The 16803-nt window shown below is 47.6% G+C and overlaps 1 protein-coding gene across 3 annotated transcripts in view; it reads right to left on the bottom strand.

Moving 5' to 3' along the window:
* Positions 1–291: 291 nt before the first annotated feature.
* The window catches only part of LYAR (Ly1 antibody reactive), a 21527-nt gene continuing 5015 nt past the window's right edge, over positions 292–16803 (bottom strand). For 2 of the 3 annotated variants that reach the window (XM_049630299.1, XM_049630301.1), the window contains exons 2-9: positions 15674–15843; positions 14256–14370; positions 9841–9948; positions 9641–9724; positions 5860–6277; positions 5453–5539; positions 1302–1387; positions 292–611 (exon numbers count right to left, since the gene is read on the bottom strand). In XM_049630299.1, coding sequence (XP_049486256.1) covers positions 477–611; positions 1302–1387; positions 5453–5539; positions 5860–6277; positions 9641–9724; positions 9841–9948; positions 14256–14370; positions 15674–15795 — 1155 coding nt within the window. In that variant the 5' untranslated portion in view covers positions 15796–15843 and the 3' untranslated portion in view covers positions 292–476. Of the gene's footprint in view, positions 612–1301; positions 1388–5452; positions 5540–5859; positions 6278–9640; positions 9725–9840; positions 9949–14255; positions 14371–15673; positions 16069–16803 lie in introns of those variants that run through there. The other variant, XM_049630300.1, reaches the window with a different exon arrangement.

Here is a 16803-nt window from a genome sequence, read left to right as displayed (position 1 = left end):
TGGATAGAACCAGACATGGAGGTTAATTTCTGCTCTGCTGCTTCTGCTTTTTTTTTTAAAGTTTCTTTGCTTTGCGAGAAAGAAAGTGCAGGAGGGGCAGAGAGAGAGGGAGAGAGAGAGAGAATCCCAAGTAGGCTCCCTGCTGTCGGCACAGAGCTCAATGCGGGGCTCGAACCCACAACCCTGGGATTGTGACCTGAGCCCAAGTCAAGAGTCAGACGCTCAACCAACTGAGCCACCCAGGCGCCCCAAGAATATTTTTTAAAGTACAATAATTTTCACCACCACAGGTTTTGAATTTTGGATAAGAATATATTTTATTTTCTCATAAAAGTTCTACCAAAAATAGACTTTTTCTGTAACTTAAAAATACAGCTTTGAAAAAGCAATATTGGAGTTGTAACTCATTACATGTTTTAGAAACAGCAGTGAAAAAAAATCAACAGAATGGATTCAATTTTTAAGTAGAAAAATGTTCATTTCAAAAGCTTGACTTTGTCCTTTACTAACTTGAAGGTGGGGTTCTTGCTGATCTTCTTGTTAAAGATGGTCAGGAGCTCCTCTTCCGATCTGTGGTGTTCCTCTGTCACCGTGTAATACTGAGCTAAAACCTTCATGGGGAGAAACAGTCATCAAGTGGGTGATGTGTCCTGAAAATGTACCTCAAAGTTCTTCCTTTAACCCAGAACTAGGCCAACAGTAAAACAGAAAAGAAACGCAGGTGCCGGTGACACGGGTGTGTCCTGCTCGTGGGTTCGCGCAGCACCCGCACGTGTGGCCTGTCACACGTCGACACAAAGTTAAAAGCAAACACACCGCTCTGGAATAAGCAAATGACGGCAAGACAGCAAGAACAGTAATTCCCAGGGGCGCCTGGGTGGCTGTCGGTTGAGCGGCCGACTTCGGCTCAGCTCATGATCTCGCGGTCCGTGAGTTCGAGTCCCGCGTCAGGCTCTGTGCTGACAGCTCGGAGCCTGGAGCCTTTTCAGATTCTGTGTCTCCCTCTCTGATCCTCCCCCGTTCATGCTCTGTCTCTCTCTGTCTCAAAAATAAAAATAAGCGTTTAAAAAAAAAAAAAATAGTAATTCCCAAATTTAACACAGGCACCGTTCAGGCTAAGGAAGTGCGATGGGATGGGGTCCAATTCCCGCCCCCCGCCAGTCCCGAGGGGCTACTGAGCAGCTGGAAAATCACTGAGATCCACATCTGTAGTGTTTTAGATTAGGAAAACCAAGAACTGTACATCCTGAAATAAAGAAGTGGCTGTCCCCAGCTTCTGCACCTGCATCTGTGCACCATACCTTTTTCCTTAGCTTTTTGATTGCTACTTCGTTGTCCGGGGCCTGTTTCAGAACTGCTTTAATAGTTCCCTTCCAGTTGAATTTACCTACAATATGAAGAATAATACGTAAAACATTTTGTTTCGGTGTACTGCCAGAGGGATAAAGCAACCATGTGGGCGACACATATTTGCCATCCGGGAAATGAACTAATGACCCTGACCGTACCGCATAGCAGGTGCTGGACCTGTCCGCTCGCAGTGGCCTACAAGCCCGACTCCCCTTCAGGACTCGCTCTCAGAGTGAGCGGGTCAAGTGGGCATCCCAAGTACCATCAGCTTTACAGGTGCCTGTAAAAAGGCACGGCTGTATCCGATGAACTCACAAGTGTCCCTGAGGGTCCGCCATGATCACGGGGCTGGCCAAGCATGGTGAGCAAGACATAGAGGAACAAAGGCAGCTCAGCCTCGGATGGCAGAGGACAGCCACAGACACGGGCTATGACACCAGCTATCTTGCAGGCTCAAGGCTCATCTAGGGGACTTGCTTCCGGAAAGATGCAGCAGGTGTACTTTTGCCTGTTCTGTCTGCTGAGAACAGCCAAACCCCCGGAAGTCTAGTCAGACAAACCTAAGACGACTCTGAAAGAGGGCAAGAAGGCGGACCGGGTAGGGGCCTCGAGACTTGAGGAGTGACCTGGTAGTGAGCTCCCTGTGTTTTCTTTTTGCTCCAGAGATCCCGGATTTGGAGCTCAAGAAGCTGGCAACCTGGAAAGCCAACAAAGGAAGCCCCAACAAGAGCATGATCCTCCTCAGCGAAAGGCCAAGAAAGGAACAGCCCACCGAGACACAACTCCTCCACAGTCCCCACTCTCCTCCAGCTAAACACCTCAGAAGAAGTTCGTGGCTCCCACCCTCAAGGCCGTGATGAGGGAAGGCGTCAAAGAAGGCCGAGTAGGAAATCGGGACTTTCATCCATGCCGGCTGGTAACAAGGCAGTGGCCACGGTCAGTGGTGGGGGGAGCCAGAACTCCCACCCCGCCTGCACTAGCAAGGAGTGCCTCCTTCAGGTGTCAGCGGAGGTCACGTGGGCAGCCTGGTCTTCCCTCCCACCTGCTGTAGTGAGGTCTTGCCCCTGCTTCCCCTGCCAAGTCACGTGAGGAAGAGCCAGTTAAAAGAAGTTGAACTAAGACCCAGAATCTTCTAACCTGCGAAAATGTCCAGGTCCCAAGTGAAAACCATTCATCATTCCAAAATGAAAGTACTTCAGTAAGCAATTATGTGTACACTCAGAACAAGAATAGAAACACTCAGCCAAAAAAAAAAAAAAAAAAAAGAAGAAGACATAAAGAACCAAAAGGAAATTTTAGCACTGAAAAATATGGTAGCTGAACTGAAAAGCTCAGTGGACGGACAGAACGGAGAGGGGAGAGGAAAGAATCAGTCAACTGGAAGATAAAACAATAGAAATTACACAGTCTGAGCAAGAGAAAACCAAAAGAAAAAAAAAAAAGAACATTAAGAAAACTACAGACCAGTATCCCTCATGAATACAAACATCAGTATACCTACCAAAATATTAGTAAGTAGAATCTAGCAGTTAGGTAACACATAAGAAAATTATACACCACAAGAAAGTGGGTTTATTCTGGGGATGAAAGGCTGGTTCGATATTTAAACATCAATCAGTGCAATTCACATTAATTGCTAATGAAAAAAAACAATTACATCAATCAATGTAGAAAACGTGTGCGACAAAACTTAACACATTCATGATAAAAACTCTTAGAAAAATAGGGATACAGGGGAACTCCTTCAACTTTAGATAAAGAGCATCCACCAAAAACCTCCAATTAACGTGACTTAAAGTGAAAGATGTAATGTTTCTTTCGATCAGGCACAGAGCAAGCCTGTCTGCTCTCATCACTTTTACTCAACACTGTGGTGGAAATTCTTGCCAATGCAAGAAGACAAGGCAAGGAAAGAGCAGTGCTATGGATCCAAGAGGAAGAAATAAAACTGCCCCTGTTTGAAGATGATGTGATTACTTAATTCTGACAAAGAATAAAGCCTGCCCAGTTTCAAGACTTCAGATAGAGTTAAAGCGATCGAGACTGTGTTGGTAGGGGGCACACATACAGGCAAACGAAACAGAATCAAGAACCCAGAACTACACAAATATGCACAACTGATTTCTGACGAAGGTACAAAAGTGATTCAGTGAGGGCCTCCTCAGCAAACGGTGCCGGAATAATAGCACACTGATGGGCACAAAAATGAACCTTGTACTAAGTCTCATCCGTTACATAAAAATCAACTCAAAATGGATCACGGGCTTAAGATCAAGAGTAAAATGTTAAACTGTAAAACATTTAGAAAAAAAACACAGGAAAAAAACTCTTGGGGATCTAGGGTTAAGCAAAGAGTTCTCAGATTTGGCACCAAAAGCATGACCTATTAAAGGGAAAATGGACAAATTAAATCAAAATGAAAAAAATCTGTTCTATAAAAGATTGTCAAGAGGATAAGAAAGCTATAGACTGAAGGGGAAAAAAAACCTTGCAAACCCCACATCCCAGAAAAGATTAGTATTTAGAATAGAATACATAAAGAACTCTCAAAAGTTAACAGTAAAAAAGAAAATCCAATTCGAAAATAAGCAAAAGACGTGAACAGACGTTTCAATATCAAGAGATATACAGATGGCGAATAAGTACAGGAAAAGATACTCAACATCATTAGGGATAAACAAAATCACCCGAGCTATTACCACACGCCTATCAGGATAGCTAACAACAACAACAAAAAACAACAACAACAAAGTACCACCACCAGACCCTGGCGGAGATGTGAGAAAACTGGGTGAGGCACACACCGCTGGGGCGATTATAAAATGGTACGGCCACTCTAGAAAAAGTTGGCGGTTTCTTTAAAAGCCAAACACGCAGTCACCACACCACACGGCGATTGCACTCCTGGACGTTTCTTCCACAAAAGTGATGTGCGTTCACATGAAAACCTGTACGTAAATGCTGACAGCAGCTTATTTATAGCAAGTGGAGGCTGGGCCTTCAAGAGAGGAGTGGTCAGACGAACGGGGGTACGTCCACGCCACGGGCTTACTGAACAGCAGAGGGACTGGATTACCAACACATGCAGCCACCTGGATGCGTCTCCAGAGAATAATGCTGAGGGAAAAGTGGTAATCTCAAGAATTCACATACTAGATGATGCCATTTAGGTAACGTTCTGAAACTACAAAAGTACAGAAATGGTGAACCGATTAGTGATTGTTGGGGGCAGGCGGGGTGGCGGGTAAGGGCATGGCTATAAAAGGGCCCACAGAGGGCTCCCTGTGGTGATGGAAACGTCGGTCTCCTGACTGGGTCAGCGTCAGTACCCTGTGGAGACAGGATAGTTGTGCCCGCTGTGGCCCTAGCAGGAAGCTGGGCAAAGGGCGCGTGGATCCATAGGTCTCTATTATAATTTCTTACAACTGCATGTGAATCTACTATCCTCTCAAAAAAAATTAAACTAAAAAAAAAAAGGCCTCATGCAGCCCAATTTGGGAGTGGGGGGGATCCAGGCAAAGAGGTGTAACCCAGCTCAGGCAGTTACTGAACCCCCATTAGTAAAGCCTCCCCTCCCGGGTGAGTCCTCGAGTCTGTTCTGCATCAGCAGGGCCCCAGGGAATGCTTCAGGCCGGAGGAAGTGGGGGCAGCTCTGTGGAGGAGGCAGCGTTTGAGGGGACCTTGAAAGGCCAGGAATTGGATTCTGACAGGGACACACTGGGAGACAGGGAGACAGAGACCCCGGGAACAAGAGGAGGTGGGGGGCGGGGCAGCTAAGTGTGGCGGGTACTTCCGGGAGAGTAATGAGGGGCAGGGGGGAGGGAAGCAGGGAAAGGGAACGAGGTCCCAGAAAGCCATGCTGGGTGTATCTGCAGTTCCAAAGAGAATGGGTTTCCAGTCCAGACCATCTTCCCCTTAGAGCTAGACAGACGCTGCGGAGTGGCTCACACAGCTCCTTTCTCCCCTCTGGAGCCACGCCGTGTCTGGATCTGCATCAAGCCCTCCCCGTGCCTCCGGAGGGGATGATCCGCCTGAAGGCCCCGGGTCACCTCCTCCCCCCACACCCTCAAGGGCGGACGTCTCCAAAGGATGGCGGCGATACCTTTTGCAGGAGCCCCATGGTTTTCCGGTTCTCCACCCTCAGAATGTCCTGAGAGCTTCCTCTTTTTCTTCTTGGTATCTGCTTCATCTAGGAAAGTAGAAAGAGTAAACGCGAGAACAAGATTTTGCATTTATGACAGCGGCTGCCATTTAATGAACGCCACGCACGGCCAGGCCCGGTGCATCCGCCAGGAGGACCCGCTCCCCAGGCACCCAGCACCGCGGGCTTCTCCACCTCGGGGTCAGGTGAGCACACGGCGAGTGGACGGGTGCCGTCACCTGCGCCCGGGTTGGCCCGATCCCAAAGCTTACGCTCTTTGCCTTACTTGTTCCAAACGCGAGGTCTGACGCAAATTCACTGCTTTCCGACCCTTGTACCAGAGCCCAGAGCAAACAACAGCCACGTACCGTCCGCGTGCTTCTTTCTCTTCCCGGGCGGCGGCTTCGTCGGCTCCTCCTTGGCGTCTCTGGCTCCGTCCACCGCCCCCTTGGCCTTGCCCCCCTCGCTCTGGCTCTTCTCCCCTGCAGAGCCCGGGGCCTGCCCTCCAGCCTCCTGATCGGCCTCTCGCTCTTGCCCTGTTTTGCGCTTCTTAGGCTTCTGACCCCTTGAATTCTCCTGGTGGCCTTCTAATTTTAGTTCTTTCTTCTCTTTTTTTCTATTCTTCTGCCTTTCTTCCTTCCTTTCTCTTTTATTCTTCTTCACCTCTGCTTGCTTTTCCGGGGTGTCATTTGTCTGGGAGGCTGGAACCTTCGTGGAAAGTTCTGCGCCGGGCGGGTTGGCCCCTTGCTTGAGTGGCTGTCGGTCCTGCCCCTTACTGACCGGTTCCTTATTATTAAGCAAAACCGAGAGACACATAAATACTCATTCCGGACATTCGTGCACGTCATTAGCAGGTATCTACTGAGCAAACCGTTCCAAGAAAAATGTCTACTACTTACCATTTTACTGTGACCGCCTCCCCCGCCAAGAGCTAAAACGTAGCAGTAAACATATCAAATGGGAAAAAAACCTTCCCCCCGAGCCCACACCCCACCCTGCATTTCATAGACATTTTCCTTCCGCTGGGAAAGTGAAGAATCCTTATGTCACTTAAGCTAGACCTTTAACTTTGGCTCACTCTCCACCTTTCTGATAGAAGATGAGCACATTGGTGTGGCGGAAACCACTGGATTTATGCATCTGCAGACCTGGGTTCGAGCACCAGCTCTGTTAATTCCGAGCCGGGTGACTCAGGGCAAGTTATTTATCTGCTCCGAACCAACTTCCTCACTGATAAAATGAAAGGTAGTGGAATGAAAGTCATATGGTTCATGGGCGAATAAAATGGAAAGTTATGTCATGTGCTTAGCAGCTCACGGTGCTGAGTAAGGACGAGCAGACCGAGGATGCTTAAATAAGCCACTTCCAGGAAAGGTTCTGTAAACTCTGGAGCACTGGACCAGCACAATCTACTCACTGAGAACAGAGGAACTGCCCTTGAGGAAGGGATGTGGGACACCTGGATGGAGTGTGGACCCGCAGAGTGGGAAGCATGGGGCACAGGGAGCCACAGAAAGCTAGGGAACCACAAGCCACACTCTACCTTATTCAAGCCAGTGCACAGATCCGACTGAGAACAACGACCCCAGCAAAATGAGTGCCACTGCCGGCTGCACTCCCTGACCCTGAATCTGTGCTGGTCTCTATGTCAGCCCCTTCTCAAGGATGACCCCAGCAACGTCCTGAGCTTCTGGTGAGTCCTAATGCGTCTGGATGGGGCTGCTTCGGGTGCGGCGGGAACCACCGGATGTCAGCGCCCAAGACCCATCTCCGTTAGTTACCAGCCAGGTGACAGACCAGTCACCTCCAGTCTCCTTCATCTGGGAGAGTCGGTCTCAAGGAGGGAGCTACTGTCCCCCAAACTGAGCCAAAACAAGGACTGGCTTTCGCTCAAGTACAGACGCTCTACAAAGGCCACGCCTCACTCAGTGCTCAACTCCGGGCTGAGAGCACAGCGTCTGCGTTTCCCCAGCAGGTCAGAGACACCAGCCAGGCCAGGCGCATGGCACGAAGGCAGGCAGTGGGCTCAGAAACAAAGTCAGGAGGAAGAAGCGGCCCAAGTCGCCTGACTCCTAGCCTACAATTTCCTTCCTAGCTTATGGGAAGGCACTGTTATGACCACTGAGAGCCACACGCCTCAACCCGCCTTCGGCCCCGTTCAGACCAAGTCTCTAGCTGGGGCCTCCCCTCCGCACCCAGGGAGAGGGACACACGCGCCCCATCTGGCAGCTACTCGGTGATGGGTAGACAAACTCACTGCCCATATTCTGCTTCGTTCCAGGCTCTCCTCAGAGACACCTGCACCGACCCTCTTTCCTAACAGAGCCCCTCCTCTCGCCTACCGTTTCTCCTAGGGCTTCTGCGCCCTGTCCTGCCATCAGGGCCGGGACCTGCATATGCCATCATCTGTCCCGCACTGGAACACAGCTCTGTGAGGGCAGGACTTTGGCCTCGTTACAGCTGTGTGCGCGGGGACCAGGCACGCTGTCCTGGGGCACAGGAAATCCCCCCCCCCACCAGGAGCAGAGAATCCAGGGCCTCCGGCTGGATGCCCAGCGCATAGTAACGGGAGGGATGAACACCAGAGGTGTGTACGGACGGGGCCACAGAGCCGTCCGCACCACTCACGCTGGGTTGTGCCGTGAAGGTCACAGGGCAGGGGCAAAACAAAAGCCGTGTTTTACAGAGCTCAGTTGGCCACGGGCTGCGCACTGATTATTCATTGACTTAATATGTTCACAGCTTCGAAAGGGAAATCAAAAACAACTTTAAAAAAAAAAACTCTGCAGTGAACGAAGTAATCCCAAATCTTTGATTCTTACTTAAAATAATGGAAATAATTCTTAAAAAACAGTACCACCGAAACGCTAATCAAACGACTGGTCACAGGGCGTGCTCCGGCAGCACACGTACTAGAAGACCGCAGAGAAGCTCAGCGGGGCCCCTGAGCAAAGCTGGCACATACACGACTGCTTATGAGATTCCAAAGGCCCAATCTGTCTGTTCTGGAAGAGCCACGACAGGATAGTTTCACCGTTTATTCCAATTTGCTGCCCAAACTGTTCTCTCTCTAAGTCAGTCAACTCCTGGCACGGTGAATAGAATAAAAGATGGTCAGAAAACCCCACTGTCGGGGGCACCTGGCTGGCTCAGTTGGTGGAGCACACAACTCTTGGTCTCGGGGTCGTGGGTTCAAGCCCCACGATGGGTGTGCAGCCTACTTGGGGGAAAAAAAAAAAAAAAAAGGGAAAACCCCATTGTTGTTTTTGAAAACTGCTACTGATTTCAGTCTACAGATGGGGTAGAGGCTCCAAAGAGGAGCAAGGTGCAGGTGAATTAATGGGGACATGTTTTTAATTAACAACGTCACCAAAAGGAGGCCACACGGTATCAGACCAAGACTCTGCATGTGCTCCACACCGAGGGGTCTCTCAGATGGAACGTGACAGGCGGCGGATGATTACGCCAGAGGGATTCCCACTCCACAGAAGGAAGGAGACAGACGCGCATCGGATGCCCACGAAGGCCGGGCACGAGGAGGGATGCTTCCAGAGCCTCGGCTGCTTTAATGCATGTATGGCGCCTTCTGTGAACCCCTCGCCTAAAGGAACCCCTAGTCACTCCCTATGTCCTCACGGTTTATTTTTCTTCCTGGCTGTGTCACTGCCTGAGCTATTTTACGGTGTTTGTTCAGGGCCCAGCACGAGATCAGTCACTAAGTCCCAAATCGGTGCATGAGTTGGACTTCTTTAAGTCTTCTTTTCTTTTAAGACTGGGAAACGGAGGCTCAGAGAGGTTAAATAAAGTGCCCAAGATCAAACGTTTGGCCAACAGCACAGCAGGGATTCAAACCAGGTCTGTCAGACACCCCAAGTTCCTGCTCCTTCCTGTACATCCCACTGCCTGATTTCTAAGCAAGCCATTTCACGTTAGCCGGTACCATTATCAAACATTGGGATTAAATACCTTTCTCTGCACAATAAGGAAATCTTCTCTGCAGTGCATTCAGTTTATTCTTTCCCATAAATGAAGGCACAAAGAGGCTCTCTGAAAAAGAAGGCTGTCTTGACCTCCAAAAATAAGACATTCCCGTTCATTATTACCAATCATTTTTGCCACACTACAAATCTGAAATTAGATCTGACTTACGTTGCCAGAAGCTTCAGAAAAGATACTCCACACCTGCTCCAGAATGGACTCATTATGAACTTTTAAACTGTTCTTCATCCAGTTCTGTAAGGAACAGACACACAAAAAAACCTGACTTGTCCCGTTCTGACAGGTGCCCGCAGGCTCAGTCACTGGGCCACGCGTCCCCTCCATCCAGGGAAGGCATATCCCATCCATACCTGAAATTTCGCCTTTTTCCTGGGAACGTTGTCAAAACCACTAATTTGCTCTAAAAGTTCCCTCACTTCGGGGCTCACGTTGGGTCTTTTTATTAATTCATTAATTTTCTATAAAAAGGAAGATAAAACAAGTAATAAACAACTGGCACAAGAGTTTCACGAAAGCCAGGTTAAGCGTCCTTCTATGACTAGAGGTTTTGCAGTTCAAGGCCAGATTTTGTACTCATGTCTATGCTTACGCGTTCACCATAGTGCCAGAAGTGCTAGCCAGAGCAATTAGGCAAGAAAAAGAAATAAAGGCATCCAAGTTAGAAAGGAAGAAGGAAAACCATCTCTGTTCACAGATGATTTCATCTGACATGTAGAACACACTGAAGATTCCACTAAAGATCCCAGGAGGACCAACAAATTTAGCCACCATAGGACTCAAAATCCACACTTGAAAATTCAGGTCTAGATGTCATACACCAACAAGCTGAGAAGGAAACTGAGAAAACAATTCCATTTACAATAGCATCAAAAACAATAAAATCCTTAAAAAACTTAATCATTAAGGGGCTGAAAGACTTGTACACTGGAAACTATAAAACACTGAAAGAAATGAAAGAAGACACAAATAAATAGAAAGACATCCCATGTCTGTAGATTGGAAGACTTAATATTAAGAGGGTAATACTAACCAAAGTGACTGGTACAGATTTAAATGCAATCCCTATGAAGATCCAATTGACATTTGGGTTTGTTTGGTTTGTTTGTATAAATAGAAAACTCCATCCTAAAATTCACATAGAATCTGAGGGGACACCAAATAGCTACAACAATCATGAAAAAGAACAAAGTTGGAGGTCTCATTCTTTCTGATTTCAAAGCTAGAGTAATCAAAAAAAAAGCATGGCACTGGCATAAGATGGGCATGTCAGCCCATGCAGTGGCGAGCCCAGAAACAGACCTCGTCTATATGGGCAAATGGTTTTCAAAAAGGGTGGCAAGACCATTCCGTGGGGTAAGAACAGTCTTTTCAACAAATGGTGCTGGGGCAAACGGATATCCACACGGAAGAGAATGAAGTTGAACTCTTACCTAACACTACACGTAAATATTAACTCAAAATGGATCAAAGACCCAACCTGAAGAGCTAAAAGCATAAAATCCTTAGAAGAAAACAGAGGGGGAAAGTGTCATGACAGTGGATTTGGCAATGACTTCTTGTTCTTGTACATGACACCAAAAGCACAAACAGCAACAGCAAAAAAGCAGGACTATATAAAAATTAAAAAAAATTTTGTACATCAAAGACACTGTCAACAGTGAAGAGGCAATTCACAGGACAGGAGAAAATATTTGCAAATCGTTTATCTGATAAGGCACTAACATCCTGAATATTTAAAGAACTCCTACATCTCAACAGTGAGAAACAAACAACCTTGGGGTGCTGGGTGACTCTGTCAGTTAAGCATCCAACTTCAGCTCAGGTCATAATCTGTGGTTCATGAGTTCGAGCCCTGTGGTGAGCTCTCTGCCGTCAGCACAGAGCCCACTTCAGATCCTGTCTCCCTTGCTCTCTGCCCCTGCCCCGCTCACGCTCCCTCTCTCTCTCAAAAACAAACAAACATTAAAAAAAAAAAAAATTAAAAAATGGGGAAAGGGCTGGGAACAGACATTTCTCCAAAGAAGATGTACACATGGCCAATAACACATGAAAAGATACTTATCATCATTATCACTAGGGAAATGCGAATCAAAACCACCCCGTCATACCCCCTTGGACGCCTATTATCAAAAAAACCGCAAAGTGCTGGGGAGTATGAGAAGGAACCGGAACCTTGTGTGCTGCTAGCAGGAGCGTAAAATGGCGCGGCCATATGGAAAACAGGAGAGCGGTTCCTCAAAAAGTTAAAAAACCCAGCAATTCCACTTCTGGGTGCACGGCCCAAGAGAACTGAGAGCAGGGACTCCAACAGATATGTGAACATCCGTGTTCACAGCAGCATTATTCACTATAGCCAAAGGCTGAAGCAACCCAAGTGTCCACCAACATATGGACGTATAAACACAACGTGGTCCGTCCACACAACGGCATGTTGCTCGACCTTAAATGGGAAGGACATTCTGACACCTGCCACAACACTGACGAACCTGGAGGACACTGTGCTCAGCGAAATAAGCCAGTCACAAAAGGACAAACGCTACATGATTTTGCGTATATGAAGTCCCTAGAGCAGTCAAATTCATAGAGGCAGAAAGCGGAATGGCAGGGTCCAGGGGCTGGGGGCGGAGGGAACATGAGGAGTCCGTGTTTAATTTAACGGGGACGGAGTTTCAGTCTGGGAAGGTGAACAAGTTCTGGCGATGGACGGCGGTGACGGTTGCACAACAGTGTGAATGTCCTCAACTGTGTACTTAAAAATGGTTAAAATGGTAAACTATGTCGTGCTTAACTTGCCACTTACCACAATTTTCTAAAATCTTGGAAAAAAATATACACAAGTGATCAAAAGAATCCGACGAAAATGGATATTATCCAGACCAGGAAATTACTTGAGGACCAAGACACGAAGATCTAATAAATAAGGTCTGAAGTAGCAGGAACAGAACAGGGATGAGACCTAAATTAGCGACCTTGAGAAGATGCTTATGGCAATATCACTGAAGGCAGAGGAAAAAGAGAATTATTAAAGTTAAGGAAGTGACCGTACACAAGAAAAACGGTCCTCGATGAGCCAAGAGAATGAAACACAGAGCGCAGGACGGTGTCCCTGCATTAGGAAAGAATTAAGGCTATATATACACAGACCTGAAGAAATGGATACAGGATACTGAGATGAGGACAGGACAAAGCTTCTCTCGGCACCCAGGCAGAAAACAAATTAAGACCACGACGCAAACGTGAACAAGGAAGAAGTGAAGCTGGCTGGGCACCCGCCCGAGCGGCATGTGGGTCAGAACACGGCGCTGGTGACAAAGTTTAGTGGCAAACGCCGTGACCCAAGCAAGTGGGCGATCTTTCCCCGACCCGTCTATCCACTCCCTGTGTGTAAGCACAGAGACATCTAGAAGGATGCTCAGTTTTGGAACACTGACAGGATTCCAAAATTGGTCTTTAAAACTGAAGGCTTTAGGGGTGTAAGGAAACTCCCTATGAGGCTTTTTCCCTATGGGAGAACAGCCAGCGCAGCACATTTAGTGCTCCCCATCTGTTTTCACTGTCAACTAGGGGTTCCGGGAGGAATCAGACGGCTAGCGGACCAGTGGACCCGGACAGCACCCGAAGGAGAACTCGACCCATAATACGGCGGTGCGGCCACAGAAGCCTGACAGTGTACAGCAGGGGTCAGCAAACCTTTTCTGAAAAGAGCCAGGTAATAAAGATTTTAGGCTTTGCAGACCGTCCAGTTTCTGCCCCAACTACTCAACGATGCCCCTGCAGCTCCCAGCACCAACAGACCATATGGAAACAAATGGGCGCGGCTGCATCGGGCTGTCTGGCGTTTGCTGGCCCTGCTTTAGAGGGTGTCATGCAAGCCTGACGTAACTCCTACACCCAGGTACCTCAAGCTCAGGACCTAGAAGGTCACCTCTTCCTGGGGAGGATTAAGATACAGTATGAGCCCCAAAGTGAGGCTGACGGTCACCAGCCGATCTATCTTAGTTAAAATAAGCAGTTTTACCAGCTTCTGTATCTGCACTGGGCTGACTCAGTCATTAGTCCTTTGTGAACGGGAAGACTTCCCCTCCCAGGAGTCTGCTAACTCGGTAAGCCAGCGAACACCAGAAAACTCACATTTAAACTATCATCGAAGGGAGTCAACTACTACACATCCAGTTTCCAGGAGGGTAGAGGATTTCCACAAAGATGGCATTTGTCTTTTCTTTCTCCTACCTTCCGTTCTGAATCCTTTCTCCTAACTATTCTGTGAATGGGGAGTAACACCCTGGAAGCTATACCTCTCGGTGAATTAGGGACTTTGCTGCTCTTGCCATTTTTACTGTGCACGTTTCCATTTGCTTCAAGTAGAAAATTCCTTTTCTTCACGAAAACAACTTTGTTTTGCCCAATTCTGACGACTGGCAGACGTGACGGAGCAAAACACGGTTTGAGTGATAAAAAGCCGATCCCTGGAAGCAGGTGAAGATTAGAAAGCTTCTGTTCCGTTTCGTAGCCAAGGGAAAGTGAGAATTCTAAAACATTTTTGCAAGAAATCCGCAGAAGGTACGCATTAAAGACCAGACGCACTGCAGCCGTATCCACAGAGAAATAAAGAACTCTTTGTCAAGGCCCAGCAGCTCTGCCTCTGTCTGTCCTAAGACGCGATGTTTGTGCATCTTGTCTGCACGTACGGTGCATTTATTCTCAGGCTTCCAAAGAAAGTGGAAGAGGTCAGAAGCAGCTACCTGATGAACGAGAAACACCTTACCTGGATCCATGCCTGCTGCTTAATATCGCCTTTGTGGGTTTTACCTTCATAACCTTTGCCACCATACTTCTGTTCTTCACTGATGCACTTCACGTGGTTTTTGTAGTCGTCACCCCTTCAAAGCGATACAAAGTTCCACAGTCAGACCCACTCTCCAAGCGGAGGCTCCTGCTCACATGCTGCTCCTACCCTCTGCCCTCCATGTGGTTTTACTGTTTATAACCTCCGGGCAGGGCAGGCGCACTGTCCGTCCTCCTGTAGAGCCCACAGCCAAACCTTCCACCCGGTTTCAGATACAAACGTCTTAAACCAAATTGACAAGCAGTACTTTTTTTTTTTCTCGTAAGTGAATATATGCAGAATACAAGAAATAAAAATAATTCTCTGCAATAGGGTGGCTTTATTTTAAATAACAAAGTCTGTATGATTTCCTGGGTATACAGTAGGCAATCAGTAATTAGTTGTACAAGAAGTTAAAAGCTAAAGTAAAATGGTGCTATCTTGTCACTAAAAAGTTCTAGACTGCCAAGTCTCAGACCACAAGGAAACTTGATTCTGTCTCTTACAATCACTTGGAAGCCCCACGGGACCCTCGGGGAAATGTTTGGGACCAGTCTGGGGACAAAGTCTCTCAATGAGAAAAAACCATTTTCCCCTGTGTTATAGGTCAGGCTTCCCCCTAGGATTAGGTATGAACAAAGACTTTAGCAGTTTTCAAAAAAAAAAATATTTTTGAAAAAAATCACTGCTTGAGAATGAAATTAAAATGGACTGCTAGTAAATATCAGTCGAAATACCACACAGGACACTGAGGCAGAGGCACCAAAAGCCACCTTTGCACCTAAACCCTGCGAAGCGGAGGGGAGGCAACCGAGGACGGAGGGGAGCCACCTGCAAACAATGACCCATGACCCACCCCAAAGAGGAGAGAAGCCAGTGAAAAATCTGGCCTGCCCCCACCCCCGAAGTCCTCCCCTGTCCAGAGAGCCCTCAGCGGAAGTACCAGACGCACCCGGGGGCCGGGGGCTCGCTCCTACCATCACCTGCGAGCTTGTGCGGGGGGGACCCCGTCTCTCCTCCCTGCCCCCCACCAGTTTCTGGTTCATTAATCCAGCCCTTCGATGTGGCCAGCCCACCATGCCCCTGTAGCCTTACTCTGGGTGGTCACCTCTCAGGGTCTGGTAACGCCGAGCGCCACCGACGGACCACATGCTCCCCACACCCTCGCCCCTCCCTCTGTCTTCTCTTCGGATTGTCCTTGGAGAGCAAACAGGCTGCAGAGCACTTTTAATTGTTTTCTTAATTTCTTTGCTCAAATATGCCTCCATTTTTTTTTTTTTTTAGGCCTCATGGGGCCCAGGGCTTCCCAGACTGGTCTGGGTCTTTACTACGATCTACATGAATTAGGTAGAACTTACCAGAAATCTTTACCGCAGTCAATACAAGACAGGCACTCACAGTTTCTGCAAACGGCCACGTGCTTTTCCACTTGCACTTTCTTCACAGATTCGCCACATGCATTGCATGTAAAAAATACCATTTTTAGCTAAGTGGTTACGTATTCTCGATCCAAGTTAGGTTTAGAACGCTGTCCGAAGAGAACATGAAAAGAAAGGAAAAATAATTATCATTGTAATCTGAAGCATTCATTCCCAATAAACAATCCTACCGCTCACTTTTCAACCATAGTTTCACGTGAAAATAACTACAAAGAACAGAATCTAAGTTGACGAGCAATCCACATACAACTCTAAGTCAAGTCGTAATTACCATCTGTTAAGCCCAGTTACCTCACCGTGTGCCAGGCCGGTTCTGAGAGCTTTACACATAGTAATTTATTTACTCCTCATAGCAACCCCGGGAGGGAAGGCCTATTATTGTGTACAGTTTACACCGGGTATGGAAACAGAGAGATGAAGTAACTTGCCTAAGGTCACACAGTAACAGATGAGGACTTAAATTTGGAAGGCTGGCTCCAGGGAGGAAGAGTTTTGGGGGCATTAAGCAAAACATCTTAAAATGTCTTACCGTTCCTAATAATGTTAAGCTGGCTTGCCCTCCATCCCTGTGCTGTTAGGTGTGAACTGGAAATTATTCCAGATCACCAAACACAACAAAAACATAGGAGGGAATTCAGGAAGGTTTAGAAAATGGAGAAGGGGTCTAAAAATTTCTGAGAGCACAGGAAACATTCATACAGGCATTACTATGTATCCAGATGTTAAAATATGAGGATGTGCCCCTCAGTCTTAGTGGACAGGGAGTAGGGGAGGGAGGGAGGGGCCTCTTTCACATGACTTCTTGTTGGATCAATAAACAAGTGGAACCACAGGGGCGCCTGGGTGCCTCAGTTGGTTAAGCATCCGACTTTGACTCCTGTCATGATGTCACAGTTCATGGGTTTGAGCCCTGCACCAGGCTCTGCGCTGACAGCTCAGAGCCTGGAGCCTCCTTCGGATTCTGTGTTTCCTTCTCTCTCTCTGACCCCCCTCTTATTTGTGCTGTCTCTCTCAAAAATAAAGAAGTAAAGATTAAAAAGAAAAAGGAG

The sequence above is a fragment of the Panthera uncia genome, chromosome B1 (genome assembly GCF_023721935.1).
Source record: "Panthera uncia isolate 11264 chromosome B1, Puncia_PCG_1.0, whole genome shotgun sequence".
Taxonomy (NCBI): domain Eukaryota; kingdom Metazoa; phylum Chordata; class Mammalia; order Carnivora; family Felidae; genus Panthera; species Panthera uncia.
The sequence above is the reverse complement of the archived record's forward strand: the minus strand, read 5'-3'. Positions and strand labels throughout refer to the sequence as shown.